Below are 20,533 nucleotides of genomic sequence, written 5' to 3' on the forward strand. Positions count from 1 at the left end.
ACACTATACTTACGCATTTTTAATTTGGATGTGGGGCTACAATATTTTACAATCGCGGAAGTGGTGTCAACATTCCGACTTGCCTGATGTGTTGCCATTCGGGAACTTTGAATTAAATAATCGTATTCAACAGTGCCATTAAAATGGAAGATGATGCACCAGTCATTTATGGTCTTGAATTCCAGGTATGCATGATTTTATTTTATTTCATTTCCGTGGTGCAATTATCTGCCAAACAAATGTTATTTGTGATCAGGTAGATCTTTTAAAGTCTGATCTTTTGCATCCGACTGGTTTGCAGGCACGATCACTTACTGCCCAGACAGCTGAGACTGATGCTATTCGCTTCCTTGTGGGCACACAGTCCCTGAAGTTTGACAACCAGGTGAGACAGACGTGGTTGCACTTGATTCCAGTGGGATGGCGAACACGTGGCTCTCGAGCCGCATGCGGCTCCCAGCCAAAATAAATGCGGCTCTTTGCCTCTAATCACATTTTGCATTTACTGTAGCTCTTTGCCTCGTTTCATGTTTCCCTTATGTTTATTCTCTCTTAACACTCAAATAATCAAGCCTCATTAAAAACAAATAATAATAAAAATATGTTTAAAAAATGTAGCAAAGTGTATCTTACACCTTGCCTAATCCTTCACAAAATTCTGCATGGAAAATTCATAAATTCATTTTCAACACCGTTTATCCTAGTCAGGGTGGCGGGGTGCTGGAGCATATCCTCAGCTAACTTTGGGGGAAATGTTCACATATATATATATATGTTCATTAACATGAATATGTAGTATATTAATATGTACTGTCCCTTTATTAAATAAATCAAACTCAATGAATTTACATCTCAAAAGAGTGTAGGGTTTATGCGTCTCACGGATAAACAGAAATAACCTGTTACTTAAAAATAAAGCAAATTATAATTATGTGGTTGAATTACACCATGGGTGAATTAGTGCTTATATATAAATTAGTTATATATAATGGTTACCATTATGTAGATCGCCAAGGTACTATTGGTAGATCGCGCGACAATAACATTTTCATCCCTCCCCTCTGTCGATTTCCTTAGCTAGGGTCTTATAAATTTGGCATGTCCGCAGTAATCTCGGAGCAAAAAAGTTTGAAGACCCCTGCCTGTCATGTGTGATACCTTTCCACAAATGTATTATGTTAGAAGTGCAACTCAAATCCGTGGATTATAGTCACGTGCTTCTCGTTTCAGCACCACTCCCTTTGCTTAAACTGTGTCTGTGGAACAAAATCCTGCCCCCGCAGCGGCCCTCCAGGACCGCTTAGCCCACCCCTGAATTCTAACCCTAACAACAAAGTATAGATCACGGGAGGTTGGCTCATTGAAAAGTAGATCTTGGAGGAAAATAGTGTGAGCATCCCTGCCTTAAAGGGTCAAGTTGTAGCCTGCCTATTCACATAAGGAATAATACAAAGTGTATAATTGTGTATGATTTCTGAACCAAGAGTATAATCATGCATGGGTGAAAAAATATAGCATCAATAACTAGAAAATCATTGTTAATTTTACATGTCATCTCTATTTTATTCATTCATTGAATTATTTCTTACTGCAATCAGAATTGCAGGGATGCAGCATCTTGCTACATTACATTGCATCACATGTTACTATATCCATACTATATGCAAATTTTGTATTTATTGTTTATTTTAGTGGATCAGAAGATGTTTAAATGTCATTTCTATTTCTGTCATAATATAACTGTATTAACCTTTTCAGCAATATTTAGAATAACTCTATGGCCACTCATTTAGTGTTTGAAAGTCATGACGAGTACTATTGTTGAAGATTTTTTTTAAAATGTTTTTATGTGTGAATGAGAAGAAATAAGAATGTGGATGCATGCCTGCATGCACATCTTGCATAGGTCATTACAGAGACAGATGAGAGAAACAGTTGGCGCTAAACGGGGGGAGAAATAATTAGCTTTCTGAGAAACAGAGAGGGATGACGGTGAGAGAGCGAGAAATGTCTGCTTTGAGAAAAATGAGTCTGTTCTCTGGCAGACTTGAACGTGAAAATGGTCTGGCACCAATCGCAAAGCTAGTTCATTCCAAGTCTTGTATGGAAACAGTCAAAATTCTGCTTGTTGGAAACGGAGACAATGACCAATTGATCCATGTAGTACTGTAATTTCATACCACACATTGTCAACAATTGAACGTTCTATTCCGAATGCGCCCCTTATTGAAAAATGTGCAAAATTATGTTCATATATAAAAATAAAAAGATAAGGTTTGGTGCAGAGGGCACGGATGATGGAGGTTCCCTTTATGAATATTTGTTGTAATCACGTGTTTTTGCTTTCAAATTTGAGGAATTCCATAATCGTAAAAAAACTAAAATTCAAATTGTTTGCCTTCCAACAGTCTAGAGAAAATATTGTACTTTAAATATCAGTTTTGCAAAGGAAAAGCTAGTCTTCTTTTTCTTTTTGCATACGATTTGGGGCTCAGTTTGTCTGAGTTTGAACTAACAGGAAGAAAAATGTTTTTCCGATTGGCATTTCATCCCAAAGAGCTCCTTCTGTATCCATAAGCCTTCTGGCCTCTCCACCTCCCATTAAGCATAATGCAGGGTGGAAATGTCTCTCTTAACTCGCCGAGCACCTCTCAAATCCCTCGGAGACCAATAGCTAGAATGACAGATCGGCGTGTGTGTCGGCATGGCATTTAAGGCTGCTAACGAGATAAAGTGCCCAAGCTTGGCACCTCTCACCCGCGTCCTACTCCTCCGTAGCGCTTACTGTCAGCTGTGCGGCTAAAGAGCTTTAGAACAGAGGCTCCTGAAGTGGGGTCCGCCAGGCAGCTTGGTTTTTTATCCCTCCCGTACCTCCTCCACCTCTCCCATCCTCCTTTCCAGCTCATAATTAAAAGCGCTGGGCTCAGTGCCCAAGTGGTTCAAAGTTATGAGTCACTCCCCAGGCCTGGATGAGAGAAGTATAAATCACCTAGAGGGGGAGGGATGGAAGGAGGAACTGTTGGAGGCTCTTTCTCCCCCTCACACCTGGGTTTATTCGGGAGGACCCCATTACTCGGCCCTCCAATTACCCCAACCTGTCCGCCTGAATTTATTTCCGCCACTCCCCCACCACCATTAAATTATAACTTTGTGTATTATACATCTATATTTTTTTGGTCTGATGCAGTCCAATCCAAGGTTAATAGCTGCCTTGCTGACTTTGAGGTGGCTATGATGCTCTTATAGTCCTTTTCTTTCTTCATGCCTCTTTGTTTTTAATCCTCTCATAGCTTGTAAATGGCAAACAGACAAGGTAAGTGGGTGTGTCAAAGTGGAGTTACTGTTTAGGGGTTCCCTTTTAATAGGCCTATCAGATACGCGTCTTTTCGATGGGGGGAGCTGCTTTTATTTGTCCAATAATGCCAAGAGAACCTCACGTTTTACTATGTTTTGGGCCCTGAACTGAAGTCAACTCAGAGCCTTGTGTTGAATAGCCGATAAAATTATATGTAATGAAAGCCCCTCGGAAAAATGAAAAACTTGTAAAATAAGTTTACCTTGTTGGACTGGACAGCTGTTTATTGTTTGTAACACACAGCCTGAGCCAAGGCCCGAGTAAATATTATGGGTCAATATTAATAATGTAGTTGAAGGGTTGCAGTGACTATAAATTTCACTGGTCCAATTTAATTGAACTCTAATCCACAAGTATAGAGGATGACCGAGAAACCTGACTGGCATGTTTATTGTGCCAACCTTGGGCAAATGGCACCTCTGTTGTAGTTGGTTACCTAATGCAAAGTGCAAAATCAAAACAAAAATTTAATACTTTTTGTGTTGAAATCAGGGATTATTGTGATAATAGTTTGTTAAAGGTGATTTTTCAAAACTAAAGACAAAGTGCCATTTAGCTGATGTTCTTATGCACCTTTATTATTATTATTTTTTTGCATTAAACATTTGATGAACTCATTAGATGAGGGAATTTGTCTCAATGTTACGCAAAATGTTATTTTAAAGTCTTTAGTGGAGTGAAACAAAATATTTTGTTGTCTCTTACAATACTTTTTTGTTTTCCTTCTCTTTCTTTCAAGATCCACATCATCGATTTTGATGATGAGAATAACATTATTAATAAAAACGTCCTCCTACACCAAGCTGGAGAAATATGGAACATTGGTGCCAGTCCTGCAGACAAAGAAGTGCTTACAACCTGCTACAACAAAAGTGAGTGCCACTCTTTCCTCCATTCACAGTCTTCCAAATTAAGACATTTTATTTAACTTTTCTCCATTAATTAACTTCATTCATTTTATCTGAGAGTTATAGTGTGAATTAAGCCTCATTATTACAGTATATGGTTGTGCATCGACCAGCTTGCAGGTTTCACAACACATTTAACACCACAAAAAAGTTTTTTTTAAATAAAGTTGTCAACCATGAATTGTCAACGCTTTTGACCCTCTACAAATTGTACAGTCAACTAATCTTGGCAACGCTAATGAATTGTAATTTTGGAGCTCACTGACTGGTGACCAGTCCAGAGTTTTACTGACTTTGTTTATTCATCCTTTTCATTGACAAAATAATAATAATCTCTTCTTCATCACATCCTAATGACGTCTTTCCCATCCAGCCTGCGACAGTCGGGTGATCACCTCCGCTGCAGTATGGCGGATGCCCTCAAATTGGGAGACCGGTACCCAAGAGTGTCCTGATGATTCAGGCCATAACCCTCAAACCCTAGAACTGCTTTGCGACCTAGAAGACGGTGGCAATAGCAATGCAGCCTGGTAAGTGTTTTGGGGGAATTTTATTATTTAATACTAACTATTAACTATACACAAGATACACAAAATATTTTTTTCCTCACCCTCAGATTTAAAATTAGATTGTAATAATAATAAATATAAATTATTCTTAAAAATACATACAATTTAAAAAAAACCTATGTGTATATATATATTTTTAGGTAAATTGTAGTATTTTGCCCTTGTTTCTAACCCGCAGACGTTTGAACATTGTTTTATTCTACAAAACTCAGAATATTGATTAAGATTTTTGTCACAGCCTGGGTCTTTTGTCTTTTAATTTGAGCTCCCGTGCACAATGCCTCCCCATAACTCACCACCCATGAGAAAGGAAATCGATGCTCATTTCTCATTTTAGTTTGCCGTTCATCACTATCCCTCGATTTCTATCATTTTTTTGAGATGCCAATCAGATAAAGCGATGCATACTGTACCCCCATGTGTCTGGGAGGGAGAGATAAAGACAGAGAAAAAGTACATGCGTGGAAAATAGCTGGTGCGTGTGTGTTGGTGTGTGCTCACGCAGTCTGGGTGTGTGTTGGGGGTTGTGTAAAGATTGATATATCTGTGCACCAGCATCTCAATACCTGTACATCAAGAGCTGTGACTTGCACAAGGACTTCAGGTGTGTGCATGCGTGCATATCTTTTTGCCTATAATACTAGTAAATTGATTTGGTCACTTTCTCACCCTCTCCTTGATTACCCGCATAATTATTGGACCCAATCTATGCATCTTTGTGATTATCAGTTCATATACAGCTGTGATATATAAATATTTTTGCGTATCTCTTTCGTTTTTGTGTATTCTGCAACTCACTTTTATCCTTTGTCAAAACGTTCTCATCTACTGAAAGAGTAGTTTTTGCCTGTATCCCATTCTAGAATCCTCAAAAATCCCCCTCATATTTGCTGTATGTATGTGCCTTTGTTTGTTTTGACAAATTTGTTTCCTTATCATTTCATACGTATGAGAACTATCAGTGTTGCCAATGTATTTTTGATGGATGTTCATTTATTTTTACTTCCCCACTAGGTGGTGTGAATACACTCTTATTTGTGCTTTCATCCACCTATGGAATGTGTGGAGGGGGTGGCGTGGGGGGCTATAGGATGCTTAGGAGTCTTGCTAACATGCATCATTTAGAGTTATTTTTGAGTGTTTTGTCATGCCATCCTACCTTGGATCTTCTTGGGTGGCATCCTTGATTACATTTGATGCCATTCCAAATGTTGCTAATGTGCTTGAGACTAACAATTTATACATGTTGTTTACTTGTGTGTATGTGTATGTCTTGAATCAATTCACAGCGTACTGTGGGAACCAATGGGGGATGGCAAGCGTGTGATTTCATTGGCTGATAACTATGTTTTTCTCTGGGACCTGCAGGAGAGCTCCACACAGGCCACAGTAAGACGCGCACACTTCACTTGAGACTGCATGAATTACACAAACATGCACTATATCTTACAATAGTCAATTAATTATTCGATAACCACCATATTGTCTCAACACTATCAGACACACACACAGTGGCCCAGTAGTCCCCACTAACCATTTACTCATGTTTGCATTCCACCATAGCACGCCCTCTCATGCACCCACCCACAGACACTTCTATATTATAGACAAATTTGTGTTCCACCTGTTTGTAAGATTTTCTCAAAGATCTTTATTTAGTCTGTCTCAAATTTTGTCCATCTGGAAAACCAGTTTTGAAGTCACCCAATCGATGTTCATAATTTGTCAAAGGGTCTAATTTTAAACATGTATTCCTCTAGCTAAATAGCCTTTAAAGGGGGTTTTCTTTGAAAAGAATGAATGTACTTGCTGTTTTTTGGGGTGTTTTTTTTTAGCCCATTTATAAAGCTGATACTCAGAAAAGCACTTTCAGATTACCACTGTGGTGTGTCTCTGGTAAGTACTGACCCCGATGTGAGGTCGAGTACAACCACAGGGGCATGTGAGGTCTTAATCCTATCTTCTGACACCAACACTGGACAGCAGAGGTATTAAATCCTATATCGAGGGAGAAGAGGAGAGGTGGAAAGTAATCGGGGGATGCCGTATAATGAGAAGAAAGAAGATGGAGGGTTCAATGGACAGCTAAGCTTGATTGGAAAGATGTAGGCTTGAAGGCAGAGCGCAATGTATAGATGTGGGAAGACAGTGTGCTTGATTAAGAGAAGGGAATGAAAAAGAAGAAGAAAATTGGCAGTCAAGACAAATTCCTCTCATACTGATGAGAATGCTAATATCTCTCCCTGCTCCCATCCCCGATCCTGGTTTCCCATTTCTTGTATTTGTCAGTGGGATGTGTTCATCTCAACCTGTCTATTTCTTTCACACAAGGCCTTGGCCGAGATGGTCATCCACATTCAATGTGGGTGTTTGGATGTGAATGTATGAATATGAAACACTGGATATTTCAAATCCACACCACCCTGTTCAAATGCCAAGTTTTTGCCATCTACAAATTGAGAGCAAGATAAATTCTTTCCAAACCTTTGTAACAATAATGTGACCTGGAAAAAAATATTTTAGAGGGCCAATAGAAAAACATAAGATAGGTGATACAAGTTTGCTCTCCCCTATTAAAATTGGGGGTTCACATTGAAAGTCATGTTAAATGAGAGTAAGTGCACACTCTTAACGAGCATTTTATCAATTTCAAATTTGATTATGCTGTTCCTGACATTGTACAAAACAAGTCATCTGCAGAAAACTTCCAAAAGAGCAGATGGTTTATTTTTTATTTTTTACAAAAGCTATTAGTCGAGTTAGATTACAAAATATTTCTGAAGTATTGTCTATGTCAACGAACACAGAGAAGATAGTCGTTCTGAAGTGAAGAAAAAAATGGCATAACAATGACATAATTAATCTCTTTCCAAAAATGCTGAAAAGAAATTCCAATAGCCACTATTACATTGCTGGCATTATCTATATGCTCTTAAAGTTGTATAGTCATAGTCCAACTGATGATCCCACATAAACAGTATGACTGCAAGGCAAATGAGAAAGATCAGGATACAGACAATTGGACAAAAGGTAAAACATAGCAATTATTATTTTGAGTATAGCATACATTTCATGAATGGAGATTTTTCAAAATCCACTCTGTGGAATCAATATCATTCTCTTTTTTTAGACCTTTGTGATAAAATACTGTGTGTGAAGTCCTTGAAGCGACTTCCATTAATTTCTTTTTCATTGTTACCCTGAGACACAGATAGCAGTTTTGATAAATATTCTTCGACAAATCTGTCTTTTGTGAAAAAAAAGCCTTTGTGTTCATCTCACATTCGGTTGTTCTTAAAATCGCTTGCTTGCTCTTACCATACTTTTGGGTTTTACTTAGCATGACATTTACATGTCCTTGGTCAATGGTCAATTTTTTTTTAAGGAAAACAGCCAAATAATGTACTGGAGTATAAATTAAAATTTTGAGGGGCAGTTTTTTAACTTTAACAGAAACCAATAACAAACATGTTAAAGTAATGGTAAAATAAGCAATAACAGACAAAATAGGCACATGTTAATGTGTTAATGTAGTATTTATATATACTATATATATCTATATCTATATATATACATATACATACATATGCATATATATATATATATATATATATATATATATATATATATATATATATATATATATGTATATATGTATATATATATATATATATATACACACATATATATATATTTTTTATTATTATTTTTGGGCTAGCTATAGCCTAAAAATGCAGCATAACAAGCTGTTGGTGGTCAGAGGGTGAAAAAAAATAAAAAACACAATAGGCCCCGCCAAACTATAAAAAATGTGACTTATACTCTGGAAAATATTGTAATTTTATGCATCCTGAAAACCACACGGGAAATGAAAAAAAAATTCACATTTATTGGAAAAGACATTGCACTATATTGAGTGAGGCACAGTATGTAAATTTGAATGGCATATCTTAATTAGGTGAATTTGAATCTTCAGGTCTCCGGCACAGCAATGCTTGAGGGAAAAGGGCAGCTTAAGTTCACTTCTGGCAAATGGAGCCCTCACCATAACTGCAGCCAACTTGCCACTGCAAGTGACACAGCCATCAGAGGCTGGGACCTTCGCACCATGAGGTGAGCTCACTTTTCGTTAAGGTTCTATCAAGTGTAATGTGACACTAATGTACTCTTCCAAAAACTCTTGAACCAAAACCAAATTTGTGCCTTTTTGAGCTGAATGACATGTTGGAAGATAAACTGCATACCTGTCAACCTCTGCCGATAACTGCCCTTATAAATGAGTATGATTCCCCTTACAAACCCCCAAAAAACCTTACAAACACCGTACGACTCGTACGGTGTTTGTAAGGTTTTTTGGGGGTTTGTAAGGGGAATCATAATCATTTATAAGGGCAGTTATCGGCAGAGGTTGACAGGTATGAAACTGAGATGTGGCTTCTTGGGACTACTGTTGTTATTATTCTGTGTCTTTACGTATGTATATCGTCCGCCAATATTAAAATACAAACTGCATTCCTCACAAACATCTGGGATTTGTCACGTACTATTCTCTCACCTCAAAAATGGTTTGATATCAGTCTGAAATATAAGCAGCAGCAGACGGTAGTACAATCTCTTCCGCACTATGTCTTCCAGACACTTAATACTTAAAATATAAGCCTATCACTACTGATTAAAAAAACATGAATTCTGTTCTCGTTTGTACAAATGTAATATGCAACTTTATGTAAATTATGGAACACTTCATTCGTATATTGGGGACAGAAAGCAGTGTTAATGGCAAGTTGTGACACATTTTCCAAGTTATTCCTTGACTTTCCTTTCCAATTACACAGTACATTATTTAGAACTTTTCAGCCTCTTAAGGGTGCAGTCATGTTTGTTCTTCAATGCTAATGTGAAATTGAATGTTCGGTTTCAATAATGTATTTTACGGACTTTAAATATCACCGAATTATTAGTCACATTAGATTAGATTTGAACTTTATTTCATCCCGTATTCGGGAAATTTCTTGACACAAGACACACAAGACATTGTAGACCTAGTTAAAAAACTGGAGCCACGCACAGGAAGTCCACAAGGTAGGACCCTTCTGCAGACATCGGTTTATTTACTTACTACTTAAGGACCACGAGGGTCCACATGTACTGCATTAGACCTTTTGACGTTGTAATACTTGTTTTATTCATCAATGCATTGTTTGTTTTATTTATGTACACTTTACTAGGGCCTTGGGTTTGGGATTAACCTTCAGAATTCATGCAGCCCTGAATTTTAAAGAACATTGATCGATTTTCATTGTCGTTTTGTTCATCAAAACCTGGAAATGGCCCAAAAAAGCAGAAATTGACCAATTAAGCAGCTTGAAAATTCCCTAAAATCGTAAATGATCCAAACCTTACCAGACGTGACCCGTAACTACACTAAAGTGACACAAAATGAACTCACTGACTGCTATTGACAACTCCCAATTTTGTATATGATATTCATATACAGCACTGTCATTGCAAAGACTATTTTGTGTCGGGACTATCACATTTACTATTCAAAAAAAGAAAGAATTATGCAAAAATCTCAATGCTTTTTGCATACACTTTTCCATATGTTCCACTTGACTTGAGCATGACCTTTTGAACTTTGCTGCAGTCACATCAATTCTATCTAACCTTTTCATATATTCCTAGCTCCCTTGACTCTATAAGACATATATTTAGAGAAATTTATGCATGACCTTAGGCAGACCGTAGAATAAAAATGAACAATTGAGTTTTGCATTGAAGACATTGGTAGTTTCCCTGATCGATTTCCACTTTGTGTCTTATTCACAATGGTCTTACTTTAAACCATAAAACTAAAAAAAGAAGAGAATATTTTTAATAGAAGCCAAACTCCATAAACAATTGTAGGTGTATAAACCATTTATTTGGGCTTCCCATTTATTTCTTTGCATTTTCTTTACTGTATTTTTCGCACAAACTGGTGCACTAGCGTTTCTGTCATTGGGGAATTTCTGAAGAATAGAAAAACTTTTAAAAAGACAAACTGTAACACTGCGAGAACATGATTGGTATCAAAATTAGAATGATTTATCAACTGTTTCCTCACGTGTGAGATTAATGATTCATTCCGATTTGATTGGTTTATTGATTATTTTACATAAACCGACGGATTATTCTCCATCTCTGTCTATTTGTACACCAGTTTTTCTTTCTTCCCAATTATTTCTCGCCTTCCCTGTCCAAACCCACCAGCATCTTATCCTTGTCCGTCAGCCCAATCTCAAAGCCAGCTTTTAATTTTGAACGGCAATGAAATGATTTCTCTCCTGGTTCGATATTTCTTTTCCTGCTCCCTATCCTTGCGCACGGCAGTTGTCATAGAAACAGCGACTACGTGTGTGTCTGTGTGACTATCCAGTCGATTCCCTTAGCTGAGAGTTTTATCGGCTCAACTGAGCCAGTCGAAGATTGTGTGTACCAGGTATTTTTCCCAAATGTTGTTTATTCAGTCACAATGTGGGAAGTGTCGTGTCTTTTTGACGGACAAGGGGAGACTGAAAAGTTGACTTGTGAAAGTTGCGTGTGTTTTGATAGGTGTATTGTTACAACACTTGACAATTACCTCAGTGAAAAGGCAAGCTAAGTGAGATAGTTGCTATACAAAGGTCAGTACAATTTAGATCAGACGTCGCTCTCGTCACAATGCGTTCTGATAGGTTAAAAGCTCTAAAATTTAGAAATATTTATACTAAATTATTGTCAATCAGTTGTGCTCGTGTTCAGCAGCAAACATGGTGGACAATCTTTTAACAGCAAGCAGAATTCAGATAATATTTTTGATTCACAAATGTAAGCGCTTGGTTTGTGTAACTTAATCAATAACAAGAATATCTTTTTTAATAGTGCTATTTTTTGACAGTATTCTGGTCTTCATTTGGTGTTACAAAAGACATTTTTTATTTTCCTTTTTTAAATGATTTATTCATAGAGATGGATGAATTAACTATCAATATTCATTCTGATTTTTAGTCATGTTACTGCTGACATTTTCATAATTTTCTGGCAGAAAAAGATCAAGTTTGGTTAGTATTAAATAAGATATGAAAAGAGCAATGTTTCAAAATGTCTTGGCCCTTTTTGTTTTGTCAAAGTCTTTTTCAGAAGAAAAAGAAAAATGCTGCCGACCCCTAATTTAGGTCCTCAAGGTTAACGTTTCGAAATAAATAATGACTGCCAGTTTAATGCTCTCTGATTTGATGGAAACAGTAATGTGTGTTTTTCTGCTCTATTTTTCTGCATTTACACACCACCGTATTTTGGAGTGTGTTTCCCCTGGTTTTATTTATTTATTTATTTTATCTGTTAGTGCCTAACAGTGTGTGTAATAGGTCCCCTGTTCCCCCATCAACCCCCATCACACATACTCAGCCTCGCTGGCTGAATGACAGTAGATTGAGTGTGTTTGGTGGCTTAGGCAGAACACAACTATAATCCCCCCGCACTCATACAAACACACACACTAACACATACAAAAAAAAAAGTCCCAGGTCTCTCCACTATTAGTTGGAGCTGGAGCCTAGGGAGTGGATGTGTGAGCGTGTTGCTTTGTGTTCATGTGTGTGTATTGGGGATTGCTTAGTGACACCGGAGAGGGAAAAGGCGAAACTAACCCAATTTCCTGCTCCATTTCCTTTTCACATGGCAGCCACGTCCCATTCCACGCTGGAACGGGTTAAACACTAGCCAGCCTCGAGCCTCGGGTCACAGCTTTTACACAGGAGAGAGAGAGAGCCCTTGAATAAATCATCTTCCCCAGCTTTAAAATTACACATAAAATGGTTACGTCAAGTCAAAACTGAAGTTTCAAGTCACTTCAAATGGAGAAGACTCATAGAATGAGCGTCAAATTGGGTGGCCGGGTTACAAACGCAGCTGTTAAATGATGTATTTGCTAGACAGTACATTTAGATACTTTACTAAGTGACCAATAGATGTGCCCCGACTTATATTTATAGTTTAATTACTTATGGATAGATTGAATGGATACAGTCAAAAAAAACCTTTGAAAGTAGACATTTCCTTAAACAAAATGCCTTTAATTGAAAAAAAATCCAAGTTTAACAATTAGACTAAATGACAATTGTTATTTGATTGCAAAACACAAGTAATGTGACATTTCCTTAAAAAATGCCTTTATTTAAAAAATAATCCAAGTTTAACAATTAGATTAAATGACAATTTTTATTTGATTGCAAAACACAATTAATGTGGCTATTTTAACTTTTCCTTCAAGATGATCTCGTAAGGAATTGTATGTATCAGGATAAGTATTAAAAATACCGCTCAGCAGATTTACCCTCACAACTGTAGACACCTGCGTTTAGGCATGACATTATAGCATTAAAAGCGCTCTGAACATTTATCCTCAGAAGAACATGACAGTGATTTGACTGAAAAACCTTTATTGAACACTTGAAACAGCAAGTAGTGACATTCCTTTTAAAACAATATCTGAAAAAAAGCTCTTTTTGAGTGAGTAGAATGTACACTGCAGCCAAAATTATTCTTTTACGTTACTATTTATTTACATATTGCTGCTATCTGTTCTTTATCTAGTTATCAAAACCCAATTATGTTCTAAGCGGCCGCCTCACAGTTCCATTGCCGATGATGGATTGAATATTCCACATATGATGCAGAAATTCTCACAATCAGAAATGTAAACATTGAGTTTTCCATTTCTTAACGCTAAATGACAAACCTGAGCGTTTGACAAGGAATCATCAGGCGCATTACACACTTATGCCGCATAATCCATAGTTTCCATAAGGTATATTGGCTTTACCCTCTACTTGTTATTTGACATTTTGTCGGGTTCCGCGCACTTTCACACAAAAGCTTCTAGCTGCCTTGACCTAATTGAAGCCCAGCAGTTTGCCCCAGGTCATTCTCTTATACCTCCCTTATTTTAATGAGATTTTTAATTAGCATGTTAATTGCCTAACGTGATCAGAGGGGTGACGAGTTAGCTTCCTATCGGCTGCTGGCATCCAGCTGGGCCATAACACTTGAGGCTTTCCACTCTGCTGAACATAACCCAGCCCAGCTTAGCTTTATTGGGCCAGGCTGGAGAGCAAATGATTTTCCGTATAGAAACTTCCTTCTTTTCAGAGCCGGGTTGTCTTCTTTTATTCATCCAGGCTGAATTTAAGGAAGACATATAGTAGCTGCGAAGAGCATAGACCGTTTAATTAAACTATTTGCTATTTCATATACTGCGGAGAAAGCGAACGAGAACGTTTTTTTTCGTGTGCGATCAATTGACTGAACATTTGAAACCACCGACAAATAACGTAAAAGCATCTATCGGCAAAATATAAAGCGATACCTACAGGAAGGAAAGAAAAAGGGAAAATTGACGATAATCTTTGGCCTGCACTGACTAAGTAAATGCAAAAAATATAATGCAAGTGCCTTTCACAATGTATTCAGTTTTAGTTTGATAGCATCTGCAATTTATTATTGAAATTGCCTAATGTCATGGTCTTTGAACGTCGAACTGTAAATACGAGAAATTGTTTCTGCAGGCAGAAGCCACAGTAAGGTTGTATACAAAGACCAGACTTTTTTGTCATTATTTACAATCTTTTTTTGTATTGTTATGGCACTCACATTAAGAATTAGAGATGTCGCAGATTGCATCATGTCATCAGAAACCGCTTGTTATTTTCAGATGATCAGAATAGGAAAAAACTGAGTCTTTCAAAAATATCTCTCCTTTTTAGTATTATCTTAATGGTTGCCTTTAACGGCAATATATCTCCAAAATTTTTGAACTGGGATCAAATGATCGTTGGCAGCCCTCCAGTCAACATGAATTGGACGTCTTTCGTTGTGAATGGCAGTGAAACATCATCACTTAACTTACTTATTCCTTTTAAGAACATAACACATTCAAATAGTAAATCGATTCGAAAATTGCTTGAAAAGCAAAAGATCCCCAGCCTGATTTGTATGTACAGTATAGATGTAGGATAAAATCAGTGTTTGGACAAACAAACAAAATACGGCACTTGTTATTAACCTCAGACGGAGCTGCAAGTCAAAGTTGCTTCGTTGCCTTTATAATAAAGCAGCACTCGGTGTCAGCTTCTTTATTGAGCTTGGCCTTGGCTGACAGACGCACACTTGGGAATGTCTACGAATCATTCTCTCTCTCTCTCTTATTCACTCTTGTTATTGTTCTTTCAAATCCACTCCATTTCCACTCCTTTCCCCACTCATTTTCTTCTTCACAAGTTAATAGGCGATTTAAATGTTTCACAACCATCGTCTAACCTAAACTCCAATTTTTAAAACTGTCTTTCTCTCTCCTCCCCAGCCAGATTTACTGTATCGAGAATGCTCACGGCCAGCTGGTGCGTGACCTTGACTTCAACCCAAATAAGCAGTATTATTTGGCCAGCTGTGGAGACGACTGCAAGGTGAAATTCTGGGATGTCCGCAACATCCAGGAGCCCGTCAAAACCCTGGAGGAGCATTCTCATTGGTGTGTAGTGTATGTGTTTGTGTGTGCGGGGGGCTGTCTGTCTGGGTTGGGGTGTCCCCGGGAATGTGTCCGAAAGGATTTGGTCCTTGAACTGTTTGACTGTCAGTGTTGCCCTGAGAGTCACAGTGACTCACCCCCTATCCCTCAACGTCCCGTTTGACATGCCTAACAATTTTGATGGACTTCCAAGTAAGATCCGGAAGCCAACATAGTCGGGCCTAGTCGCATTTGAATCACATTTGGAGAGGATTTTGCGCTTTAGTGATCAAGATAGACCTTTATCATTTATGTGGTTTTCAATTTATTATTTATTTATATACCCCCAAAAAACATTTCTAACATGAGGGTGTTTTTGCTAAATTCCGAAAAACTAGTTCCATAAGAAGTTGGTTTGTAGTCAAATGTCCACTGACTTTGGACATGTAAAATCCTGCTTAGCATGCAACTTAAGTTAACTTTAAAAAAAAAATACTTTATGTATTTAATTGTGAAGATCTCATAAATACACCCACCACTTTTGAGACTCTTTCTGCATTTAACTAAAAGTCTCAAAACATATGACTGCGGGTTAGCCAGAAATAAAGTTGTGCAAATCCAACTAGTTCTACACAATTGCATTAGAACTATACAGAATTTTACTATTTTTTCTAAATTCAAACAAAACAGAGAAGCTTTTAAATGGCTGCTGGCTTGCCTAAATTCATTCGAGCAATGCATTTATATTCTGTACCTCAGCAATGTTTACTTTCCTCTTCCTCTACTTTGCTTCCGTCATTTTCATCTTCATTTTAGTTTAAGGGAGCTCGCCCAATGAGCTTTGACATTGCAAATAGTAGGCAATAATTATTTTTGCAGAACATTGGGTTGACAGTATAAATAACCTATAATCTATTACAAATGTCAACAGAGCAAAAAAGAGCCGAATGCTGTGATTCATTGCACAAGTATTTTTCTTTCTTTTTTTTAGCAGAAACCTTGCTGAGGACAATGAAAACTCCTCTGCGCCTCTGTTGATTAGTGTTTGATTTTATTAATGGCTTTATCTCCTAAATAATTGAATGCCCTAAGTACTTCTGGTGCAATAAAATGTAGTTATACGCTAATTACATTTTAAATAGGCAGTTACTCCTTCTGACAGTAAGGGTTTAACCACTCTCGGCCCGATGCGCCTCACTTCTGCTTCAGCTCTATCAAGCTGCAGGCGTTGCCAAGAGCTCAACCTAGTGTACTGCAGCAATGTCTGTGTGAAAGAGAGAGATACAGAGAGAGAAAGAGAGAAAGAGAGAGAGAGAACCTCCCAGGAGGAAGATAAACTTGGTTAACATATCCCTCGCTAGATTACTGCAGATTTCATCTACTTCTGATGGGTGATAGGCTTGTGTTTGCTTTTGTGTGGGTGGCGGTGTGTGTATGTGCATGTCTGTTGTGCTCTACCACATCTTTTACCCTTTGTGCAAAGGTCTTGTCAATGTGTAAATATCTGTATAGTGGTACCTTTACTTACGAAATGAATTGGTTTGTAACTTGGATTTTTTTTGTAAGCAGAGACATATATTTTACATTGAATTTGCCTCTTAAAATACTACACCCTAAATGCTTTAAAAAATGATGAAATTAGATGAATTTTGTATGAAATATGTATGTAGATGTGCAAAAAAAAGATAAGAAAATGATTAATTTAGCCATTAAAATGAATAAGAATTGCAAAGACATTTTCCGTGACCGGACGTTTCGTCGAAAGACGTTTGGTCCCCGGACGTTTGGTCCCCGGACGTTTGGTCCCCGGATGTTTGGTAGAACAGACGTTTGGTAGAACGGACGTTTGGTCGCCGGGTTAGCTTGCTGTCAAATTATGACAGAGAGTTTACTGTTGATATTTTGATATTAGATATTTAGATATTAAACTCTCTCTCTCTCATGATTATAATTTTGAAAGCTGGTTTCAACAGTAACAACCTGGCGACCAAACGTCCGTTCTACCAAACGTCCGTTCTACCAAACGTCCGTTCTACCAAACGTCCGTTCTACCAAACGTCCGGTCTACCAAACGTCCGGTCGACCAAACGTCCGGTCGACCAAACGTCCGGTCGACCAAACGTCCGGTCGACCAAACGTCCGGTCGACCAAACGTCCGGGGACCAAACGTCTTTCGACAAAACGTCCGAGTACCTTTCCAATGGGATGAAATGGCGAGGCAGACATCCAAAATGTCTACTTAGCGGTCATTTGTGTGACGCCCATCATTTTTTGGCTGTCTTGTTCAAGACGTTCTTAAACATCAGTAACAAGAGATCTCAACACGATTTATTTGACAAGGTGAAATGGAACAATCAAAATAGTTTCCAGCTAAAAAGTAGAGATTAAAAACACAGCTACAGGAAAACGGCGGCGGCAAAATCTTTGTTGAACGCTGCTGTTTGGTTTTAGGGTGTGGAGCGTCCGTTATAACCATAGCCACGACCAGCTGGTGCTGACGGCGAGCAGTGACAGCCGCCTCATCCTGTCCAACATGGTGTCCATCTCCTCAGAGCCTTTTGGCCATTTGGTGGATGATGAGGATCTCAGTGAGGGGGAAGACAACTTTCAGGATGAAAAGTAAGAAAATAAATCAAAAGATCTTTCTTTAGAATTTTATGAGGAATTCAACAGTGATTTTACGTGATTAAACTGGGTAACAAAAGAGCAAAGTGCCAAAAATATAAAATAGAAACAACATTTTAAATTACTAAGTGCATTTCTTCCAAAACATTGTATTTATTTTATGCTATTAACTTGTGATATTCTGTTTTGAGAGATTTTGTCTCAAGTGTTCAGTTTAGGCTTTCTCATGTGTTTCTTACATTCTCATGTTTACCTGGGCTGCAGGGGCAAAGAGCCTCTGAAGGACAGTGTAGTGTCCACCTATGAAGAGCATGAAGACAGCGTATATGCAGCCGAGTGGTCATCGGCTGATCCGTGGCTTTTCGCCTCACTCAGCTATGATGGCCGTCTGGTCATCAACAGGGTTCCCCGCAATCTCAAATACCAGATCCTCTTGTGAGGGGGCGTACGGAGAGCTTCTGAGTACTGCTTTATAAGAAAAAAGACATCACCTTCTTGCTAAAACGGTAAATATAATAGTCGACGCCCTGTGTTGTAACACTGTAAATTAAATTTTCCTCCCGCAACAGTTTTTGATTGTGCAGTTTTCAATGTATCCTTTTCAACACATGACAGTTTTCTTCACATCAGCACGGCAATTTAAAATTATGAGAGATTTTATGCCGTCTGGTTAAATATTTTGTTATTCTGTAACCGTCATGTTAAAAAAGTAGGGTGAGGCAAGATTCTAATCTCAATGTGTTTGAGTATTAACGGTAGTTAGAGGGTCTTGGTGTACATGAAGTACTCTGCTAAAAATTGTATTAAATAATAAGTACATATAGTACAATTTTGACTTTTTTTTAAATGGTTGGAGACTTAGTAGTTCTTTAATATTGGAACAAAATTTAGGTATATACCGAGTTTCCTCTCATCTCCCTCGCATTTTGTATATTTTCACCATGTCTTGTTGAGTAATGAGATGTTGTAATTTTCAAGTATTTTAACCTTCATTATACAAACTGTGTAGCACACTGTTTTTGCTCTGAATTGATTTTACTGTGTGCTTGGTTCGGGGAAAGGAGGCAATAAATGTGATTGTTTGCTTTAAAAAAAATCCCTTCAAAGACTTCACATGTGCTGAACCTTACACTTCTCATTTTAATGTTGTTAGAGTGTGCGAGAGATTGGTGATACAGGGAAAGTCCCGACCTTCAGTCATCAATAGGGCAGCTTAATCTGATTCACAATCACACGTGTACTGAGAAGACAGCAGGTGGGTGTTGTTTATCATTCTTTTTGGGGGTCAATATGTGGCCTACGATTAACAGTTGATTAGTCTACACTACAATATTATGTACCCCCCTCAGCTAAGATATGCTTTAGCGCTCCCATGAGCCATAAATAATGATAAATATGGCAAATTTGCCAAGGTTAAAAGAATCAAGGCAACTGGACTTTCTTTTTCCCTTGTTATATATATATGTGTGTGTATATATATATATATATGTGTGTATATATATATATATGTATATATGTATGTATATATATATATGTATGTATGTATATATATATATGTATGTATATATATATATGTATATATGTATGTATATATATATATATGTATATATGTATGTATATATATGTATGTATATATATATATATGTATATATATGTATGTATGTACGTACCTACCTACATACGTACATACACATATATATATATAGATTCATATGTATATATATATATGTATATATGTATGTATATATATATAAGTATATATATGTATGTATATATATATATATATATAAGTATATATGTATGTATATATGATAGGCTCATCATATACTCATCATTTGATACATTCAATATATCTATATATGTATGTGTATATATGTATATATATGTGTATATATATATGTATATATATGTATGTATATGTATGTATCAAATGATGAGTATTTCTTAGTCATCTTATATAGTTTTATTTATTTGTTTTTTTGTCACAGATATTTCTCTAACGTGCAATTGTAATTGGCTTTAGCAACACTGGAAATAAAATTAAACTAATTGGAGCTTCATTTAATGATCTATTCATGATTGCGACACTCTGGCTGCGTGTGAGGATAAGTATGGGCTTTCAGGTGATAATTACCATGGTATCTCTTTGACTGATTTGCATGGAGATCTCCTGGAAATGAAGATCGCACTTTAACACGCTTGCGTGCACAGTGGGTGGACATTCTAAGAGAAGAGAATTGCTAACAGCCATAGACGGGGGAGTTAAGAGGTCTGCAGTGAGCACCCAAGGGAGGTGACAAGTGCACCGTTCTTAAGGTGGATGAAGCCGAAGAAGGTCTGCACACTCTTCTGGCTTGATTGTGGGCTTTGTGAATTCCACCTCAATTCAAACCAAAGCCTTAAATTCTGCTCCTTTTGTTTATTTATCAAACTAATATTTGAATCCTGAATGGTTTGGTCTCGCTTCGGTGAAGAATTGCCAATGTGAGTGAGCCTGGAGATTTTATTCCACCCACAGCATAGAGGAGGGGTGTCAAACATAAGGCTCATG

The 20,533-nt window shown here is 37.4% G+C and overlaps 1 protein-coding gene and 1 long non-coding RNA gene across 2 annotated transcripts in view; one reads left to right on the forward strand and one right to left on the reverse strand.

Moving 5' to 3' along the window:
• The first annotated feature begins 24 nt into the window (after nucleotides 1-24).
• Nucleotides 25-19,097, forward strand: eipr1 (EARP complex and GARP complex interacting protein 1). The gene is made up of 9 exons (XM_077620489.1): nucleotides 25-185; nucleotides 302-385; nucleotides 4,095-4,227; nucleotides 4,637-4,793; nucleotides 6,122-6,221; nucleotides 8,809-8,945; nucleotides 15,214-15,381; nucleotides 17,809-17,976; nucleotides 18,247-19,097. Exons 1-9 carry the CDS (start codon nucleotides 144-146, stop codon nucleotides 18,419-18,421), a joined length of 1,164 nt encoding a protein of 387 aa, XP_077476615.1. The 5' UTR covers nucleotides 25-143; the 3' UTR covers nucleotides 18,422-19,097.
• Nucleotides 19,098-19,959: 862 nt separating this feature from the next.
• The window catches only part of LOC144089535 (uncharacterized), a 37,015-nt gene continuing 36,441 nt past the window's right edge, over nucleotides 19,960-20,533 (reverse strand). Inside the window, exon 3 of the long non-coding RNA XR_013305095.1 lies at nucleotides 19,960-20,152. This is a non-coding gene — a long non-coding RNA (uncharacterized LOC144089535). The remainder of the gene's footprint in view (nucleotides 20,153-20,533) is intronic.

This window comes from Stigmatopora argus, chromosome 15, assembly GCF_051989625.1.
Source record: "Stigmatopora argus isolate UIUO_Sarg chromosome 15, RoL_Sarg_1.0, whole genome shotgun sequence".
NCBI classification, from domain to species: Eukaryota; Metazoa; Chordata; class Actinopteri; order Syngnathiformes; family Syngnathidae; genus Stigmatopora; species Stigmatopora argus.

Excerpts from the sequence above, each read along its gene's own strand:
- eipr1 (XM_077620489.1), top strand. The coding sequence starts at position 144 with ATGGAAGATGATGCACCAGTCATTTATGGTCTTGAATTCCAG. Across the intron at positions 186-301 it reads TTTATGGTCTTGAATTCCAG|GCACGATCACTTACTGCCCA; the intron begins GTATGCATGATT and ends ACTGGTTTGCAG. Across the intron at positions 4,794-6,121 it reads GGCAATAGCAATGCAGCCTG|CGTACTGTGGGAACCAATGG; the intron begins GTAAGTGTTTTG and ends ATCAATTCACAG.